General features: G+C 40.5%; 2 protein-coding genes across 3 annotated transcripts in view; one reads left to right on the top strand and one right to left on the bottom strand.

Moving 5' to 3' along the window:
- The window catches only part of tspan4a (tetraspanin 4a), a gene marked incomplete at its 5' end in the record, with an annotated part of 148,468 nt that extends 143,502 nt beyond the window's left edge, over positions 1-4,966 (bottom strand). Inside the window, one exon of one of the 2 annotated variants that reach the window (XM_084001678.1) lies at positions 4,910-4,966. The remainder of the gene's footprint in view (positions 1-4,909) is intronic. The other variant, XM_084001679.1, reaches the window with a different exon arrangement.
- Positions 4,967-10,432: 5,466 nt separating this feature from the next.
- taldo1 (transaldolase 1) lies at positions 10,433-20,666 on the top strand. The gene is made up of 8 exons (XM_084000228.1): positions 10,433-10,626; positions 14,333-14,456; positions 14,922-15,029; positions 16,034-16,165; positions 17,680-17,855; positions 18,364-18,561; positions 19,364-19,509; positions 20,147-20,666. The coding sequence occupies exons 1-8, from the start codon at positions 10,527-10,529 to the stop codon at positions 20,177-20,179; spliced, it is 1,017 nt and encodes a 338-aa protein (XP_083856354.1). The 5' UTR covers positions 10,433-10,526; the 3' UTR covers positions 20,180-20,666.
- The last annotated feature ends 387 nt before the right edge of the window (positions 20,667-21,053 follow it).

Here is a 21,053-nt window from a genome sequence, read left to right as displayed (position 1 = left end):
TGTAAAGATTAGTGTGCAGTTGCGCCACAGAGAAGTCTAAAAAGAAGCAGCTATATACAGAATGTAAATGCTTGCTGCTATTTTTATCCCCTTCAAAGGGAACCAAGGAGTCTAAACAAAAGCTTAAATGCAATATATGGCTGAGTATTTCAGCTGGGAGGAGTAAATTACGGTGGACGGAGTGAGAAAGAGGGTGTGAGCGGTGGAAGGAAACATCAAGAGACGTAGTGAAGGGAGGGAGGGAGGGAGAGGGGGAAACCTAGTTTGTATTTTCTTCTGTGTTAAACTGGGCATGAGAATGGGAGCCAGCAGCAGGGAGAGAGTGCGGTTGCGGCTTGTGGTTTTCAGTAGGCGCTAACATCTCAGCAGTGCACTCAACAAGGGGGAACAGAGGGGACAAAATAGACCCTTCAGAACAAAATCTAAGAGGCCGTGTTGGTGCCTCACATCCTGGGAGGACAGGCTGAAGAATAAAACAACCACCATGAGTGTGACATCAAGTGTGTGTAGTGAAATGCAAATTGTTGTTGCTGTGACTATGGCTGTCAAACACACTCCACTATGATTCCCCCCCTTCCTCATTGTTGAGGGCATCCTCAAACAAATCTGTTCCTCACATGACCCACATAGAGACAAGGCACATGTCACATACACATTTCCCACATGTGCTCCTCCGTAGACGTGTCGCTTTTTTTTTTTCGACACCTCAGTCGTTACGCAGATTAAACTAACACACTGTGTTAATTAGTGAGTTTAAGAGCTGCTGATACACCAGCGTTTCCACTGTTTACATTAAATTAGAATAAACATAATCCCGATTATGTAGGTAATTAAAAGCATATACCTTTGCCAAATCCTACAGTACGTGTGACGTCTGATTTGCATTTAGATTCACTCCAGGTGATCTCAAGCTCAATCTGCACCAATTACTGTAAATCATAGATCTCAACACGGATGTCCAGATTTAAAGAAACTTATCAAAGTGTTGAAAAATGTCCTGTCTTGCAAAGTTAAACAAAGTGGTGATAGATTCCACCAAAACCAACAAACAGACTTGGGTGAACAAGTCACAGTACCTCCTTGGTGGAGACAACCTTCCTGAGAATTTTTTATTTATTTAGATTAATAAAAAAAGACGTATTATGTACCCAGTTAGTAAAAGTATACTTTGTGTAAATCTACTGGATGATATTTTGTTAAACAAAGAAAGAAAAACAGAAAAAGGAAAAGAAGGAGAAAGTGGCTAAATGTATAGGTCTTATTTCTAAAAGCCTCAAAAGTGTGTCAAAGTAAAGGCTACTTTTGACACACTTGCTGAAATATGTGAAGACTGATGTGTATATAACTTATTCTGATACTAAAGATTAACCTTCCTGCATCTCATACTGGACCAATAATGAATCAACAGGTCTTAGGTTTATACCTGCTGTGGTGTATTGTGCTGAGAATGAACTGTCGTAATGTTCCTCCAAGGTTTCTCACTGGAAAAGAAAACCTTTTTGTTTTGCTCAGCCTCTAGTGTTTTTCAGCCTTGGGGTCGGGACCCCACATGGGGTCGCCTGGAATTCAGATGGGGTCGCCTGAAATGTCTAGTAATTGATAAAATAACATTTTTTTAAACTACTTATTGTTCTTTTTAAAATTATGAAAACACCACAGACAATCTAAAACAACTGTATTCTATACTTTCACTTTCTCAAATATAAATCGAGTTTGAATAAAATGCAGCATATAAAAATATGATTGACGCTGGGTTATCTGGGGTTGCCAGAAGTTTGTGACGTCAGAATGGGGTCACGAGCCAAAAACCACTGCTCTAAATGCACACATGCACTGGAGTGCACTGGACTTCCATACTGAACCGCCGCCTTATGTTCTATGTTACTCCTGATTTTCCTTAAGATGTCATTTATTTTTCATTCCTACTCTCATGCATCCTTTTAGTGAAGCTCCGACAGTTGAAGAAATGTCTTACATATTGTACGCTACCATAACATTTTGAATCCTACGCTTCACAGCCCTTTCTTCTTCTGGTAGGACTGAAGAAAAGTGGGCTGCGACAACACGAAGGGGAAAGCTGCAGGTATGAAATGTACAGAGGGAACAAAGGGAGAGGGGCCCAGCTGAAATGTGGCAAAGAAATGAAGTAAGGCAACATAGAAGTGACGGAAAATTGGGCGACTGAATTCGGAGCAGAGCAGGGTACACACAGGAACACACAGGGACACACACGTACACACACCTGCAGGCAGCAGTACAATGCAGCCTTGTTATTTCTGCTTTCAGTGGAGCCAGTGTTCAGAAAATTATCCTCAGAGGTGCCACACCTAGAGAGGCCCACAAGTCAGCTGGGCCGACAGTACCAGCTGCTGCAGTTAAAACCATTAAAGCCAACCTCAACTCAAACAACATGCTTTCACTGCTCCTTTCAAAACAACTCAATGCCATAAAGCTTCAAGAAAAACACACACTCAGAATGATAAGTTTGTGTATTTGCACCACGTTCTTTTTTTTTTTTGGGCAACTGAAAGTAAACAGAGGGCAGCTGCCAACTGTCCTGAGCCATCAGTTCAGCCGTGCTGAAGCGGATGAGATGTGGGAGGACGTGGGGGAGAGGAAGTTGCCTCCTTCTCTTTACTGTCTCTGTGCACATCCTGGAATGTGTCAAGGCAGTCACAGACTGTCAGTGTGAGCTGGAGAGAGCAGGAGATCTCACGAGCAGCAGCCATTAGGTTATACATAGAACATGAGCTCAGTTCATTTCTAAAAGGAAAATATGGCTTTAAAGAGTTTTTATACCGTTTGATTTGTCATCATGAGATGTTCGGTGAACTTGAGGAGTCATTCAGGCGTTTAGAACAGCTTTCAGTTTTGGCCTTTTGTCTCATAGTTACTGCAGTTGATCATGAAGATGCAGGTGATTGAGATTGTAAAATATCAAAATAATTAAATAGGCCCATAAAAGACAATGGTTCTCCATTATCATTCACTGGATCAGCTTTGGGTCGGACCATCATCTTACTATATGGATTGGGTTGTGGTCAGATTAAGGGCATCATGAGAACCGATACTTTTATGCCACATCAAGTTGTATCTTACATAATGGCTGTTCTGTTTTTATTTGACACGATTATTATGTATGAGTATCCTCATATTTAAGAGGCTGTAACCAACAATTGTTTTTTTATGGTTCACTTTATCATAGCTGTATTATATATTGGTTTCATTATAGTCTAAAAAATCAAACCATTATCATGTTTTACATTCTTATTTGAAGTGAACTGTTAACATTACACTGTGTTAATGAAAATATAGTCGCCAGTTCAGTCACACTCAGCTAAAACTCATTATAAGTGAAATAATAATAGCCTTGTAAAAACTTGAAGGTTATAGCTAATGTAACAAGTTTCCTTTATTAGTTTAGATTTGTGTTGATTAATATTAATAATCTTTAGCTTGTCATTTATTATGCAGGTGGATTGTGTAGGCATTACATTCATAACAATATAATAATGAAACCTGTATGCTACAAATGACCAAACACTGACTTTAAAACAATTTCAAGCTTTTCAGGGCTATTGCATTAGACCGAAGCTGTTTTTAGGTAAGCGTAGTTGATAAACCAGAAATTCAGTGTATATTATATTTTTGTTTGAACTGCCGGAAAAAAAGTGGAGAAATAGGCAGGAGATTAGAGCTCTGGAATAGGGATAGTGTTATCCGGTTATCTGTTATCCAGCTTCTGCAGGAAGGGTGTAAGCTTTTGGCATTCATATGGGTTTAGTAGGAAGCACAGGAGCCTGTACCTCCACAGAGTGAGAGGTTTTCTAGTGGAGAAAAAGCCAGAGTGATGCTTGTGCTTCAAATCTTTTTTATCATGATTTACCAATGCACACAAAATTGCATCTCTCACTCTGTGACAGTATTTCCCTCCATGTATGACAGATAAGAATCAGCACAAAATATAGAATCCATGTCTTTCCTGCTGGACTGATGCCGCACCGCTGATGTTTTTGGACAGGTGAGAAAATGTTTCTGCTCTCAAATCCCACTGATGCAACAATAACAAAAATACACTACAAGACAGGAAAATCGACTCTGGGATACAAGGAACATCTCCTGTTTTATCTGTTCCAGGGTAGATTTCCCTTTTACACAGCCTCACCACCTTCATTAAAGTTAGATTCATTTTTAATGTGCCACATGTAATATGGAACAGCTTCATCTGGGAGAATTTAAGACCTCTGCTACCTCAACATAAGGGCACATTGTATGTCAGTGGATTCCTCTGCACTTTGCCAGCCAGCCATGGCTCTAAGAAGTCAGTGAGGCCTCGAGTTCCTGAACCCCCTCCAGACGAGAAAAAAAAAAAAGAAGAAAAACTTTAGGGAGGGAATGGCTTGAGGAATGGTTGGTATTCAGAAATGTTGCTCTTATCCACAAGTTTATTTCTGTCTTTCATCGAGGTCCAGGAAAACACTCCCCAGCCAATCAGAGAGCTTCGTTCTCACACATCAACATGTAGTGATAGAGCGACTGACTGTATGGGCAGCATGGTGGCCTGTATAAAAGACAGGCTTTATATAAAAACAAATCAATGCAATTGCTGAACCGTCAGCTCAAGTATGATTATTGTAATCCCTCCGTTAAGCAAACCAATTGCAACACTTATTTACCAATTCACACAAGATCAGTGAAACCTAGATATAGTTTATCCTTTCTAATTAGACAAACAGCCCACAAAAGCTCTGGATTAATCAACGTTAAAACCTCTAAAACATTCACCGATATCAGCGAGGGAGCCACAACACAAATGAAAGAAGAAATAAGAAGAAGAGAAGAGAGAAACAACAGCCTGTTAGATGATACGTGTCATTTGGATGGTAAGAAGAAGGTGAAAATGACTTACCACTCACTTGTCTCACTCTCACACTCTCTCCCGGCTGTCCCTCGTCTTCCCTCAGTGTATGACAAAACTTCCCAAACTGTTTCTTACCACAGGCTGTTTCTCTCTCCCTCTCTCCTTCTCTCTCCTTCTCTCTCTCTCTCTCTCTCTCTCTCCCTCTCTCTCTCTCTCTCTCTCTCTCTCTCTCAACATGGGTGCACATGTGACTGTCGCTGACCCGCCACATAGAAAAAAGCTGGCATCTAGTGGCGACTGCAGACACAGCACCCAAAAGCAACAGCCATCCCTCGCAGAGCCACTGGCCCGCAGACAATTTCCAAAAAGTAATTTATAGGCTAATTTGCTCTGATTCCCTGGGCGATTTAAGAAGCAGGAGCCGATGAATACAAATAGGTTCTTATAATAAATACAAATAGTTTTGACCATCCACAAACACCGAGCTGGATCATAAGCAAATTCTTTTTCATTAAAGTAGGCAAAAGTAACATTTTCATCATAAACTCATGACAACTTATTTACACAGCTCATCATATTAGAGAGGCATTGGATTCTGCTTTTGCCAGTAATGTTTTTTTCCATTCATCATTTATTGCATATACATACAGTATACATAGTATATGGACAGCATGAACACAGACATAACACATTATATTAGCTAATGACGCAGACATAAGGACATCAAGTGTGTCAAATAGCCTACCACCACTCAAATGTGTTTTTTGTCCATGTTGCTTCTTTTCTCAATTGAATGCTGTCTTCAGATTCATATGCTGAAAGTGGTTCTCTCTACTCACCTAATAATTTGTGACACAAGTGAGTCATTGTTGTCTGGACAATTTACCCAAATGTGTGGTGGAAGCTCAAAGCAACTAAGTGATATTTTAACTTTTATGATTATCTCACTGTTTTTAAATGGAAAAACTATAGCTACCACACACAAAAATTGTCATTCATAGCAGCCTCGAAGCGGCCTATAATACCGTACGAAAGGTCACTTCACTAAGTTTCACTGCAGTAAACAAATGTTCTTGTTTAGTGTGAGACAACAAACTGCAGCCAAGCAAGCAGCTCTGTGACACTGTAGTTAGGCACATAATGCTTGAGTTAAATGCTAATGTCAGAATGCTACTGTAACCTGCTCATAATATAATAACAATGTTAATTTAAAGGGATAGTCGAGGTAAATTCATGATGCGTGTTCCTGTCGGGGGCAGTTTTTCAGCAAGCAGTCCCTGCATTGCCTCGAAAACAACTCTGTCTCGTAACGTTCCGTTATTATCTCATAGTGTGGTGAATGTGCAGGTTACAACTTCTCTATGAGAGCGGTTTGGAGTTGTTGGATTGTGTATTTGATGAGTTTGATGAGGGAAACCAAGAAACCCCATTATCCTCTGTAGCGTAGCTCTGAGCAGCTCGCGGCTCTGCTCGGCCGTTCTAAAAAATAGCTTGCACCAACAATTAAAGGTAACGAACCTACTCCTAAAACTATCGGTATGGCAATGGGCCAACTTGCCAAAAAGTTGAACTATCCCTTTAACATGCAGGATGTTTTCTCTATTCAGCTCAAACCAAACCACTAATATCAAACTCATGCCAGAAGTCATTACATTAGTGCGAAACTGTGCCTGTATTTTAAGTAAAAATTCCTCCCATGAAAATCTGCTCCAAATTTCCTACAGATGTTCATCCAGCTGTTTAGATATCTAAGTCTGAACCAATGGGTAGACCAACCAACATCCCTAAAGCCATGCTGCAAGTGTGGCTAAAAATACATGATTAATTTGACTATATAAACAAAGACAGGGGTGAGTAAATGACAGTTCCCTCTCTTACTCACTGGTGCTCCACCCATATGACAGGATTGTGTGCTTGTGGTTTCTATAGTTTATTGGTTCCAGGCATTGGTAAAGACAGTCTTTGTTCTTGTAATGAATAAGTCAACAGATCTTAAACTCAAGTCAAGTGTGGCTTTGGTTTGGTTCAGTAACTCATTTAACTCACACAGATTTACAAGGCAATACAAATACAGACATACAGTAAAACATGTGAACTTCAATTTATATGAAGAACTAGATGACAAATGATACACAGATCAAATTGTTGTTTTATTTAACAGAGATGAAGTGTGGATTTAAAAAGAAATCATCAAAGATGAGTGGCAATGACAACACCAGGGGAGGAGCCAGGGAGCCTTCATACTCCAAGCTACCAGGATGGGGCAGGTCTTATACTTATCTACTACTCCTACTACTACTTACTACGTCTGACAGGGAAGTGCTCCACCTTACTCCACTTCATTTATTTGACCATTTGTCATGTTGTTGAGGCTTTATTTAAGAAAAAAAAACAGTTTAAGACTGAAAGAGTAAAAACTTTTCATTTGTGTTTTCATTTTTCATCCTTCTTAAAATCCATCAGATTAATTTTGTTTGTTGATTTTGTCAATCATTTGGTTAGGTAGAAACCCAAGAACTAAAATAGGTGACTGTAGGCTATATACAGTAGTTAAAACTACACATATCTAATAATGTCATATACTGTTTAATGGCACATCAGTTGAAACAGGTATTTCACTAGGCCACCAATGATGTTTCACAGTTAAAGGGATAGTTCACCCAAAATTGAAATTTCACTCATTATCTACTCACCCTCATGTCGACTAAGGGCTGGGAGAAGTTTCAGAGTCCTCCGTGGCTTCTCTGAGTTACAAAAAGACACACCAAAAAACATCCAAATACCTCCATACTGCTCGTATGTAATGTCCGTCTTGTATTGAAGCCCTGAAATGCGAAATTGTCCCGAAAAAAATTAATAAGTCTATATTTCAAGCTTGTTTTGTAGCGGAAGCTTCTCGAAGCTCCTCTTCCCGGTTCGTCCAAATTTGACGAACCGGGAAGAGGAGCTTCCGCTACAAACAAGCTTGAAAAATAGACTTATTTAATTTTTTTCAGGACAATTTCGCATTTCGGGGCTTCAATACAAGACGGACATTACATACGAGCAGCATGGAGGTATTTGGATGTTTTTTGGTGTGTCTTTTTGTTACGAAAACAGTTGGTATCCATTTGCAACCGTTATATGGACATGTACTGCTACGCCGAGACCCCCTGTAACTCAGAGGAGCCACAGATAACTCTGAAACTTCTCCCAGCCCTTAGTCGACATGAGGGTGAGTAGATAATGAGTGAAATTTCAATTTTGGGTGAACTATCCCTTTAAGTACATTTTGCTGAAAACACTTTTCATTAGAATTTTGAATGCAGGACTTGTAATGGAGTACATTTACACCAGCGTATTATCACTTGTACTTCAGCATATACATAGGATCTGAATACTTTCACCACCTGGACAGCTGCATCTTGTACCCTGATGGCCTCTAGCTGCACCCGGTCAGGAATCTGCAATACCGAAACACAACACACGCACATATGAACATAACACAACAGCAGTACAACACACATGGCTTGACAGAGGCCCCTGGGCTGCCACAATATATTTCCAGTCTGTTTAAACCTGCGGGTGACAAAGATGAGCTGTATTTAATGTGCACGTTATTGCACAGTGTTTATATTACACTGGAAACTAAATGAAATGCATGTACATTGAGATGCTTTGTTAGAGCAGCATTACATTTATTTCACACTCACAGTAGTTGTTTTTAGACCTCGCATGGCTCATTTAACTGCTCATGAGTGTGATGGCATGTGGAGAACTGTTCTGATGTCTGCCATACACTTTATGCAGTGCTAAAAAAAAAAAAAAAAAGTCAACCACTAAGTGCAGACTACAGTTTTCAGACATAGGATGTGTCATTATTGACAAAATCAACAACAGAGAGAAAACATCACGTTAGCACATCCTAACTGTACTGGTGTGGGGCTGTGTTTGTTTTAGCCTGTGGGGGGGGAAGTGTTTGTTCACTGTTGGTTTTCAAACATGGAAAAATATGAAGCTCTTGATAAAGAAATAATTCAGGCAACAATCATCACCTTCTTTTTATGACTAATATTTTGAGAGCTGCTTGGTGTTGACTACTGCCTCAGTGTCTTATGTATCAGCAGGGAGATAATGTTAATTCCTGGTTGCCAGTAGAGTTTCAGTGAATTCAGTGATGTTTTTTTTTTTTTTTGCAAACAATAAGTAGCTAATGTTCAGGAAGTTGTATCTGGAGGGCAAGAAACACATCCAGGAACAGGTGCTTCAGTAGAGTTATTAAATTAAAATCCCATAATGCAATGGCACCTGGTAATATGCTGAGCAGACTGCGGTCTTTGTGTAATTAAATTTTTTGCATATTGCTAATTTCATGTAATGTTGTGCAATTTACTGAGTAATTTAAATGTTATTGCATAGCAGGTGAAACATTCCAGTTTTATTTCTCCAATAAACGTAGCTGTACTAACAAGTCCCTCAATCACTGGGCTCACAAAAATGACTGAACCTGTTAGATACATCTAGAAGAGATACTAACAGCTTCACTGACTTTTGCTTTCAGCCATCTTCCACACAGACTGCGCTGGGAAACCTCTGCAGCCAACCTCAATAGGAAATATCCAGTAATGCCACCCATTGTTCCTTTATTGTTGAACCAGTTCCTGGTACTTGGTGGCCTCTTCCTCTATGAGCCTGTCTGCTTTGTTAGTTTTTTTAGTTTTTTTGGGGGGTCTTGTTTTCTCAGAATAAATAAGATATTTTTTGCCTTTCCAGCAATGTGCAATAAATGTTAGGATATAAGCAGGAAAACCCTTGTTATTAGACTGCATCAAAAAACTCAAACACTAAGCTTTTTTTTTTTTTACACCATTGTCCTCAACAAACTAGCCTACTTCCTTGAAGAGAGAACAAAACGCACAAGTCACATAGCCACTATTTAGTCTTCCTGAAAGAACTGAATGACTCAATCCATGTTACCTAGAATATTAATTATGCCTACTACTTAGTTTAGTTTAGTACAGTATAACAACTATAACCAAGCCACAGATAAGTTATGACTACAATGTTTAGAGATTTGATATTTAAGATTTGAATTCCTATTTTGTTACTTTGTTGAAAGAGATATGTCTGATTTGTAACAGAGCTGCACTGTTTGTTACTTAATCTAATCAGATCACACACACATAAAAGGCTATATAGCCTACAGAAAAACGGCTAATAGGCTATAAATAAAATGAAATATTAAATAGGCTACTACAGCAAAACGTTCTGCATTGTAAATGTAGCAGTGCACTTTCAGAAAATGGCCCCTCTAGTCCAGCTTGTTAATTAATATACAGCCTCTGCGGGCCTCTTCTCTGGAACTATATCATAATGGAATAAAAACAATAGGGTATGTGGTTTAAATCACACTATAATTTGCTCTGTGTTTTCATTATATTTACGGTAAATGTAGTGTATATTGCCTCATTATTTCCCTGTCGGGATCATTTCCGCAACATAATTTCCCATTAGTCACTCCACCTTAACTCCTTTACTGTACCTGCAGGAGTTTGGCTCCTGGGTTTATCTTAGCTGCGCGCTCCCGTCGCCTTCTTCCTCCTGTGCTGCGCGCTCCCGTCCCTCTGACATTCCGCCTGCTCTCACGTGTTTTCTGTGTATAAAAGGGTCTCAGTCTCTGCTCACTATGTCCAGTGTGTCACCAGACAAACGGAGAAAAATGGAGTCAGCGCTGAACCAGCTGAAGAAGCACACCGTGGTGGTGGCGGACACGGGGGACTTCAACGGTAACGAGCGCAGTTTTAATTACATGCTAATGTTAGCCGGTTAGCTTGATAACTCGGCACTATCGGTTTAATGTTAGCGCCAGTCTCACTCATGTCGGCGTTAGGCAGCTACATGACGAGCTAGCCAGCTCGTAGGAGGTTTGACGTTTAGTTTTTAACCCCAAAATTTAGCAATCTGATAATCCGATTACTTGTTATTAACGCTGCCTAATTTAGAAACAGTTGCTACTTTACGTTAGCCACACGAGCAACTAACGCGAGAAGTATTTTGTTTACTTTAGTCTCTTATCAGCCTCACGGATGACACAGCTAGAAATCGACTACGTCTATTGAGCAGTGTGTTGGTGGTGAAACTGTGTAGCTGATATGGTGGCAGCAGAGCTAAGTGAGCACAGTACTGTAGAAATAATGTAATTTCCTTCCTTGTTTGTCCCCGTCATGCCATAAGAGGGAAAGGTCATGTTAGTCAATTGGACTGAATGAGGAACCATGTGCAGTAATACTGGTGCAGTGTGATGCAAAGCGCACACAGTTCCTCCTGCACAGGTTGCAGACTCAGGATGACATGACAGAACTGGTTTGTGAGTGTAGCCAGGCGTGACAGCTGGTAAATGGTGCTCTCATTACACAGCAGGAGTAGTGGGGCTTTGCATTAGCCCACTAATGATTACACAGCCAGAAGTGATTATAATTTTTTCAATTAGTCCACCTAATAATTTCTTGATTGATTTTTCATTTTGTCTTTGAATTGTGAGAACACCACTGAGAATTTCCCCCCGATGAAGGCAATATCTCCAAATAGTCTTTGTGCAATAATCCAAAATTCAAGCTGTCAACATCTAATTGTGTCATTTAGAAAGACTGAACCATCAAATATTTGTCTTTTTGATTAAAAAAAAAAAAGTTACAGGTTGATTATTTGATTATCAAAATAACTGCTTCCTATTTGAAGGTGTAGCTTTGCAGTAATGTTTTTATTTTACATACTAGCGTGCTGTTTGCATCACCGCACTATTCAAAAACAAATGACACCAATCATGTATACAGTGGTTGGACAGATAAACACCTGCTGTAAAATTTAGTGGTGTCCAACAGTGCTGAAATTACAATGTGATTAATCAGTTAGATGAAAAAAGTAATTAACAAAGTTTCAAACCAATTGGTATCAAGTAATCATTATGTAGATTCATTATGTTTAGGTTTTTTCTTCTTGCTCAGGCAGATAAGGCAATCACATTAATTGGTATTTTTCACAAAGAATTAATGTGATAAAGTACTTCACTCATGACTGAGGAGATTAGGACAAATATAAACAGTAAGCAAATTGAAGATGTTGCCTTTGACAGTGCTGACGTCTCTTCCAGTATGTAAAGAATAACTGACACATTGCAGATGTACAATCCAGTGCGGCGACAACACAAACAGAATCAGCCAGCAGGCAGTTGACACTTATTCGCATCATAATCCCCTCTACATTAACAGTGGCTGTCACACACCACACAAAGCCGCCGTTCATAGTTTTATCTCAGCATCTCTCTGTCATGGTAAATACATCTGCTTTCACTGTCGGTGACAAGTCAACGACGTTATGCAGATTTTCTGATAATACTGGTCACTCGAGATCCACAGGGCTTTTTAGTTTTACTTCCTTGAGGACTTGACAAACTTACATGATATTCAGGTTAGACATGAACGATGCAACGTTTCAAATGGTTCACTTGTTGCAAGTTTAGACATGTGCTAATCAGCTGCAGCACTTCTGTTTCGCGTCCAAAATGCAATGAAGTGGTCAAACATGATGTAAGAGTTACAGCACAGCCTTGCCTCACTTTGTAAGTGGGGAAAAAGCTTCTCAGGAATAGACAGTGACGGAGGGGGGGCTCATGGGGCACTTGTCTTGTGAAAGTTTGCACAAGGCTACTTAGTAAATAATTAGTCTGCACAAAAAAAGATGCATGTTTAAGCAAAGTTCCTTAGGAGGGGATATCTCAGTAGGTCAGATGCTGCTTGTCTGCATCAAAATCACATTTGGATAAAGGTAGTTATCTGACTGTCTGATTTTTGTTTAATTATTATAATACATTTTATCTGTAAGCGCATTTACAAATGCTCAAAGACACTTTACACTTTAAAAAATCATAAAATAGAGCAAAGTCAGAGTGAAATACAATAAAAACAGTATAAAACACACAAAATTATACATTAAAAGCTAATTTGATTTGGTGTGTGCAGATACGGATGGGCTTGGGGAGTGAGTTCCAGAGGGAGGGGGCAGCAATGCAAAAGGCTCTGTCCCCCCCTGGTTCGGTGCTTTGTAATTATGTAAGTTTCTCATATTTATGAAGTTGGATTTCGTGTTGTACAAAATGTGTATAGAAAACAGTCTTTCTGTCCACTAAAGGGCATTGCTTTTATTCCAAACACAACCCCACATCAAATAATCCTCTCCTCACTTTCACTTTAACATGCTGGTGGTGATGTGCCTTCCTTTGCCAAGTCTGGAAAAAGCTCCTATTCCTTATTTTGAGGTTAATCAGATGTTGTCCCACATGCTTGGAGTAGGAGCCTGGTGGAGCAGGAGCCTGGTGCACCAGCAAACATCACAATCACATGACCACCAACTTGTCTAGTATAATCTAGTTATTTGCGGTAATTGTGCGTTAGCCTCAATGCACAATTTGTAATGGCTCTAAAACCCTGGAGAGCCTTCACTAAACTACCCCCCACCCCATCTATGGAGTGTGTTCTTGAACTGTTGATCACAAGTATTCATTCCACACCCACTGACCCATAAAAGGATCCGATTTTTTTTTTTTTTTTGGAGGGGGTGTGAGAAATAACTGGGCCCAGAACAGACACGCGCTTTGTTAGTAGGTTGAAGAGCTGGCAACACCCGCTGGACTTGATGGCTACAATTGAGTGCTCACACAAAAAGCACCCCGTGAAAAGGCCGTGCAGCTCATGCATATTGAATTAAAATCTGCAGGATATTTCTGTAAACTACACCAGGATGATCAGAGCCAGCTCTACACAGTTCTGTAGATCATCATGTAAAGGACTCGTACAAGCTTTGTGACCGTTTGTAGCTTTTGTCAAAACTTTAGTTTTACAGTCTAATAATTCACAGAAATGTATGGTCAAAATTTGTAAAGACTATCAAAAATCACATCTTACCTTGAACTGTATATTCTTTTCTATTCTTCTCTGTGTTTATATGTGACACGCCGACATTCATCAGTCTCTGAATTATAACTGGTACAGCAATACATCCAAACAGCAGATGGCGCTGTTTCTGTCTGACAGCAGAAATGTGCTGTACGTGGACAGGACAGTTTTTTTCTGATTCTGATGTTCTTTAACTAATCATGTAAAAGGTCCAATGCACAGATTACAGATTTGACAGCATGAGGCTCTTGTGCTAAATGGCCATGTGTGATTTGAAAGAAATGTAACTTTTTTCCTTGACTAAAATTAGAAGACAGGTTATTTCCCTTTACCCTATACTTCGTAGACTCCAGAGGATCAGCAGCACTAATATATCATCTTAATGCCATTTCTGTCCAACTCCCTTTCCATATTTTCCCAAATTAAATGGCTAAAAGAGATCCTGGCCTTAATGAGATTACAACAAATTGCCAACTCAAGTATTGGAAAAGCAATAATGTGTATTTGACTTTCTTGTCTTTGTTGTCCTCTCATTTTGCAGCCATTGACGAGTACAAGCCTCAGGATGCCACCACTAACCCATCTCTCATCCTGGCTGCTGCCAAGATGCCAGCCTACCAGACTCTGCTGGACCAGGCCATTAAATTCGGCATCGCCAAAGGCGGGTAAGAGGTTTTAAGTGTGAAGTGTTAACCTGTTGGATTACGCTAAAGGTCAAACTGGGATATAAACAGCACCGATGTGTGTCAACAGAAAGAGAACATTTCATGTGGTTTTGCAGATGTTGCACAGGACACAATCCCTCTGTCTTCATGCAATGTCTTGGCTAAGTTCCTTAATTCAGAGCAAGCTGTTGAATCTAATGTTGGTCTTTTCTGTTTGTGGTGCATTCAAATGAATATAATCCTTCGGTTCAAACTCAGATTTTTGAAGAAATGCTGATTGTGTTTGGGACTACCTTACTAGTTGTGTACCTAAGACATTTGCTGTCATTTGAATAAGTGGAAGTTGAGGAGTGCGGCTTTAAAAAATATTAGACTATTATAATGTTAACACACAATGTCTATTTTTAATTGGCATATCTCAGACACTGAGCTCCCCAGCTTCATAATGTCTCCTCCTCTGTTCAGGACTGAAGAGGAGCAGGTAGCCAACACCATGGACAAGCTGTTTGTGTCGTTCGGGCTTGAGATCCTCAAGAAGGTGCCAGGCAGAGTTTCCACCGAGGTGGATGCCAGGTGGGTGAACAGAACATGTCACTAGATAATGATGATGATTATGACAGGAAGCATCTTAAGTGTCTTGAACCTTTCAAAATGACACAGTAGAATCAGAGCAACTTAAACTGTGTCTGTTAGTCATGTAACACTTTATATAAAGTCATTTATTTTACAGTATACAAAGAAGCAAATAACAAAACACAAGAAGAGGGCACAGATGGGCAGGAAAAAATAAGCAGGGGGAAGATGAATCATAGTGACAACATGTGTACACTTTAAGAGATAGAGCTAAGTCCAGGGTTTAGGAACATTTCAGCCCTTCTTGTTTCACCTGTCTATAGTCTTTTCTCCACATCAAAACAGGGTAGAGGCCTTCTCATATAGGTGTACAATAAGCATTGGGAGAGTACATCGAATAGGACTTTAGGGGGCATTTTACTCAAACAAAAGACAAAACAAAACACAGTTAGTTACACAAGTAACATCCTGTTGTGAAGAGGGGCCATTTATTCGAGATGAGCTGTCCATTTCCTCCAGTACAGTCAGTTTTTCAATCATGCAACATTTTAAAAGTAACTCCACAAGTGGTTTTGTAATGTAATTAGTTATATACTCACAACTGGTTATGTAATCACTCACTTTTTAAATTTCTCCTTCTTCAATATAACAATATTTCTAATAATAACAATAAGTGTGTTAACTACTTTGCAGTCGAATAGGCCTGGCTTCATACATCCCTTTGCAGTTTGCCTCTCATCCATCTATTTACACACTCAAATAAAGCTAGCACGGAAGATGCCGGCCTAATTATCAGGAGCAATTGGAGTTCAATTTGCTGCTGCAGGACATGTAGACAGGAGTATCTGGGGATCAAGCCACTCTAGTGATTAATAAACCCACTCTACCTGCTGAGCCACAGGCGCCCCAATAAATCATTGCAATTTAGCTTGAAGAAAGCAAAATAATTCAGCATGGCTGCCAAATCCGAGCTGCTGCATAATGTGTGTTGTTTCACCCAACAGATTATCTTTCGATAAAGATGAAATGGTTGCCAAGGCCCTCCGGTTCATCGCTCTGTACGAGGAGGCAGGCATCAGCAAGGATCGTGTGCTCATCAAGCTGTCATCGACGTGGGAAGGGATTCAGGCCGGCAAGTGAGTAAATAATTTCAGCACTGCATCTGCTACGCTTACTTAGCTTTAGTAATGTCTATATTAACTTATTGTTTTAAGCATTTTATGACGTTTCCTCTCTCGAATGTGAAGCAGTTCTGGTCTTGCCTTCACTGAGGTGAAGACACACGGTTTCTTTTTTTTTTCCTCCATACAATGGAGGTGGTGCTGCGGCACATAAAATAAAGAGTTACCTGTTTTAATGTTATTGCCGATCGGTGCAAGTCAACCATGAAACAAAAAAAAGATTCTTTCACCACTGTTTATACCCTCATTAGTTTCCCTCATCAAATACACAATCCAACAAGGTTGTTTTCGAGGCAAATGAAAAGACTGCTTGCCAGAAAACTGCCCTCGACAGGAATGCGCATCAGCGGTTTTGCATGAATTTACCTCAAAAACAACTCCATCTCATAACGTTCCATTATTATCTCATAGCGTGGTGAATGTGCAGGTCACAACTTGTCCACCAGAGCGTTTTGGAGTTGTTGGATTGTGTATTTGATGAGGGAAACCAAGAAATCCCATGAGACTCTGTAGCGTTGCTCTGAGCAGCTTGCGGCTCTGCTCCGCCGTTCTAAATAGAGCTTGCACTGACAATTAAAGGTAATGAACCTACTCCTGAGACTGTAGGGATTATGGCAATGGGTCAATTTGCCAAAATGTTGAAACAGTTTAAACAGTGTTATTTATTTAAACAAAAAATAAGACTGAAGTTCATCATTCACCATTCCTCCTGGTCAGTGCGCATTTAAACGTTGTTGAACGGATTTGTTAAGATCTTTGAACGTCTCAAACACAGCGTTGAAATCCTCCATCTTTATCATTATGCCTCGATAGTCCGCTCCCTTTCCAAACAGATCCTCAATCTGATTTGATTTTAAGGTGAGCTGCCTTAACTTTGTCCTCCTTGCGCCGATGTCATGATACAACTTATCATCCTCGCCTTTTTCCGCGAGGCCAGTATCGCCGGCGTTTTCCTCCATCATGTTTCACAGTCAAATCATTTATTTAATTCATTGCGGAGGCAGAAATCACGGCTTTCGCTCTTATGGCACGTTTGATCCAATGGATTTCAATTCAATGCATCAGCCAATCTTCACATTACCTTTCGATTTATTGTAGTGGCACCTTCAAAGCAAATTGGGTGACACTAGTCAGCGGGAGGCTGACCTTCAATGCGTGTCCACAAACCAAAAAAGGCATTGCTTCTGTCTTCAGTCATTTCTTTTATTTCATACAATTCTTTACATCTCAAAATGTTTAACTTACGATCGAAAGGTGTGGCGTGACGCTCCCGCTGATTCAGAACAAAAAAAGCATTCAGTGCAATCATAGATATCAGCTGTGCCTACTCTCGGGCTGCGTCAGCCGTCCCCGTTATCCCCGCCCATATGCCCCTCAGAAACTAAATGAAATTAAGTGGCCTATACACAAGGAATATTGCATGTTTATATGTTTGATTTGTTTAAATTAATATTTTTGTCTCTGTGTAGGGAGCTTGAGGAGAAGCACGGCGTTCACTGCAACATGACCCTGCTGTTCTCGTTTGCTCAGGCCGTGGCCTGCGCCGAGGCAAAGGTGACGCTCATCTCCCCCTTCGTCGGACGCATCTTTGACTGGTACAAGGAGAACACAGACCGCAAAAGCTACGAGCCGCACGAAGACCCAGGTAATGAAGACTGTCGTTAGGGATGTGAACCCCCTGCTGTGTGTGTGTGTGTGAATGTGGTGGTGATGAGCTGTACAGCAGAGCCTTGCATAAGACAAATGAACATAACTGTGTCACCAAGATCTTTGAAGATCGTATCAGATTATTGTTTAGAAGCAGAACAAACCGTGTGATTTTGTGAAGGATTCAATCCTAAATTTAATTGACAGCAGCTGAATGCTTGCTGAACGCGCTTCCAAATAGAAAAGCAGTGTATGCACGTACGATCCCATCAGCTGAGCCATAGGATTTTCAGAGCCTTCGAGCAAAACATTCACTCAGCTGTCAAATAATGCCAACTCTTATTTGTGTGGGAAATGTCATTACAAGAAAACCCGGAGTGTTTTTTATTGAAAGACACAATAGACGTGCATAGAAAATACACAGCTCTTTAAAAACATCAGCAAAGCCAAGTGGACACATCTGCCACATGTGTAACAAGGTTACCTGTTACCTTTGAATTTCCCAGGTGTCCTGAGTGTGACCAAGATTTACAACTACTACAAGAAGTATGGCTACAGCACCGTGGTGATGGGCGCCTCCTTCAGAAACACAGGACAGGTGAAGGCCCTGACCGGCTGCGACCTGCTCACCATCTCCCCCGGGCTGCTGGCTGAGCTCAGCCAGGATCACAGCAACCTCACAGAGATGCTCACCGTGGAGAAAGGTACTGTGACTCAAAACCTTTACGCAGAGCACAGCTTTCCTAGGTAGCGTTGCCAGCTCCGTCTTCATTCATGCATGGACATCCAGTTAACTAGAGACGCAAAAAGTGAAGAAGTTACAGATCATTCCAGTCACACGGAAGGTTTTGGCACCCAGTCGGTTCATAATGAATACACTTGTGTTTATGAAGGGAGAGAGAGTCCAGCCTCTCTGCACAGGCTGTTCTGAAGCTTGTATTGATGCGAAGTAATGAATCGATGTACTTCATTCTTCTGTCAAAGGATGATTGTTAGTTTTTTTGGCAGGTTCTCAAGAGGCTCAGATGCTTCTTGTTATTGCAAAAATATTGAAAGACACAGACTTGGCAAAGGATGGCACATCATCATCTATGTTCAAGTAAAAGGAGAGGGTTATTTGATGTGGGGTCGTGTCAGGTCCTTATCTATAGTCGGTGCAGCAGCTTCAGATCAGTGAGCTGCCAGTTTGGCGAGGCAGCTGGGAGCGCAGGCACGGTGATGAGCTGCATCTGTAAAAACATTTTTTTAAACCACTTAAATGAAGCCAATATCAGATAAAAGTGCACTTTGTGTACGTCTTCCCTGTACTGTGAGCAGTGGTAAATAAAGTTTCCCCCAGAGCAGAGAACAAAACTTTAGATGTGTGCAGACAGAATGAAATATTTGTGTGAATTGATTCCAAGATATCTGCTCTCTTTTGAGCAAAGAAACAAAAACAAGAATAAAAACCAATCTAAGAGCCTTCCACATTTTTCTGCATTGACCTTGATGGCTTTGTTTTTGCAGCCAAGGCCTGTGATCTGGAGAAGATCCACCTGGATGAGAAGAGCTACCGCTGGCAGCACAACGAGGACCGCATGGCCGTGGAGAAACTCTCTGATGGAATCCGCAAGTTTGCTGCCGACGCCATAAAGCTGGAGACCATGATCAAAGTAAGAGATGAATATTCTTCTCTGGGGGGAAAAATGCACATATTTCTTTGTGTGGACTCGCACTAATGACACTCTGTCTCCTCGCAGCCAGGACAGAGATATTCAGGATCAGGATCAGGATCAGGATAAACTTTATTGTCCCCAAAGGGAAATGTATCTTGGACAACAGCACTGCTAGCTGCAATTCATAATAAGTAACAAGTGTAATCGTTAAAAAATGACAAAAGGGGACATAGTTTAGTTTATTTGAAAAGGACAATGCACATAAATAAACATTGTATAAAAAACACATGTAAATGCACTCGAATTAGCTTAAAAAGCTAGTTTTCATTGATTGTCCCTTTGCCAGTTTGCCACATACAAGACAAACAAGATCAACACATTAAACATGGAAATGTACTTTGTACAAATGGAGTATAACATGGATTATTGTATTGCAATCGATTACACTTAGAATATGAAGGAAAGAGTTAAGGACTTAGTAAAAAAGACAAATAAATATAACCAGCTACTGTGGTGTAAAGAAGTGACATATCATTAGAACAAGTAAAAAAAAAAGAAGAAGAAGAAAAAAGTTAATCAATGTGTTTGCCAAGCTTCGCATGCTGACTCTTCTGCCTCTGTTGTTTAATTGCAGGAGAAGATGCTCAATGTGAAGAACGGCAAGTAACGGGGCAGCTCTGGCATTGACAGGAAGTACAGAGTTCGGAGGCTGCCTCCTTTGTCCCCCAGCTACCTGATAGAAGGTCCAAAGCACCAGAATGCCTTCCCCCTCCTCATCTGACCAAACTCCAGGGACCTGAACGGACACCTTTCCTCTCCTAGGCTGGCACTGACTCTGTCTGTTTTCTGACCAAACATAAATGGTGATTAATGCTAATGTTGTGTGGGTGTGGAGTTACTGTAAAATAGTCTTAATATTTACTAGAAACTTGACCAGAAAGGAACAAAATTGAACACCCAGACCAGAAGAGACGTCTTGGCCTAGTCTCTATGGGGTAGTAATCATGTGACTGCTGGAAAGGACCATGAGCTCTTTTTTTTGGCAGGAAGGGACCACAGTTTTGCTACACACTTTGGCAAATAATGATGATTGTACCATCATTCCTCAGAATATTACAGTTTGTTCTTTCAATAAATAAACGTCTCAGCCTTTACTGTTGTGTTTGGATGTTTTATTTTCTCCTTCTTTGCTCACAGATCAGGTGTCAAAGCCGTGCGAGGGATTTTGAATGTTATGTAGTTCTACCATTGAGGTTTTATTATTAGTTTGACAAAGCCGTCCTCCTGATGTGAACCTATTGTCTTGCCTCATTTAGCGTGCTGTTGAGCCAGTTCAACTCCATTCTTCCTTTACCCAAATGCAGCTGAACTCCACCTCCATGTCTAAGAACAACACAGAGGAGCAGGACGCCGACTCTAGTACATGTTCCAGACCACGTTAGCTTGGACTTTGAAACCTTTGTGGCCGGTGGCTCAAGGTAATGGATTTGTTTTCTTCTGTATTAGAAATGTTTTAAGACTCTGGGCTCATTTCAGTGCTC

The sequence above is a fragment of the Trachurus trachurus genome, assembly GCF_905171665.1.
Source record: "Trachurus trachurus genome assembly, chromosome: 3".
NCBI classification, from domain to species: domain Eukaryota; kingdom Metazoa; phylum Chordata; class Actinopteri; order Carangiformes; family Carangidae; genus Trachurus; species Trachurus trachurus.
The sequence above is the reverse complement of the archived record's forward strand: the minus strand, read 5'-3'. Positions and strand labels throughout refer to the sequence as shown.

What these genes read in the sequence shown, in the direction of transcription:
- taldo1 (XM_084000228.1), top strand. Translation starts at nt 10,527, where the DNA reads ATGTCCAGTGTGTCACCAGACAAACGGAGAAAAATGGAGTCAGCGCTG. An exon ending in TTCGGCATCGCCAAAGGCGG is followed by an intron (nt 14,457 to 14,921) that starts GTAAGAGGTTTT and finishes TCCTCTGTTCAG; the next exon opens with GACTGAAGAGGAGCAGGTAG. An exon ending in TCCACCGAGGTGGATGCCAG is followed by an intron (nt 15,030 to 16,033) that starts GTGGGTGAACAG and finishes TTCACCCAACAG; the next exon opens with ATTATCTTTCGATAAAGATG.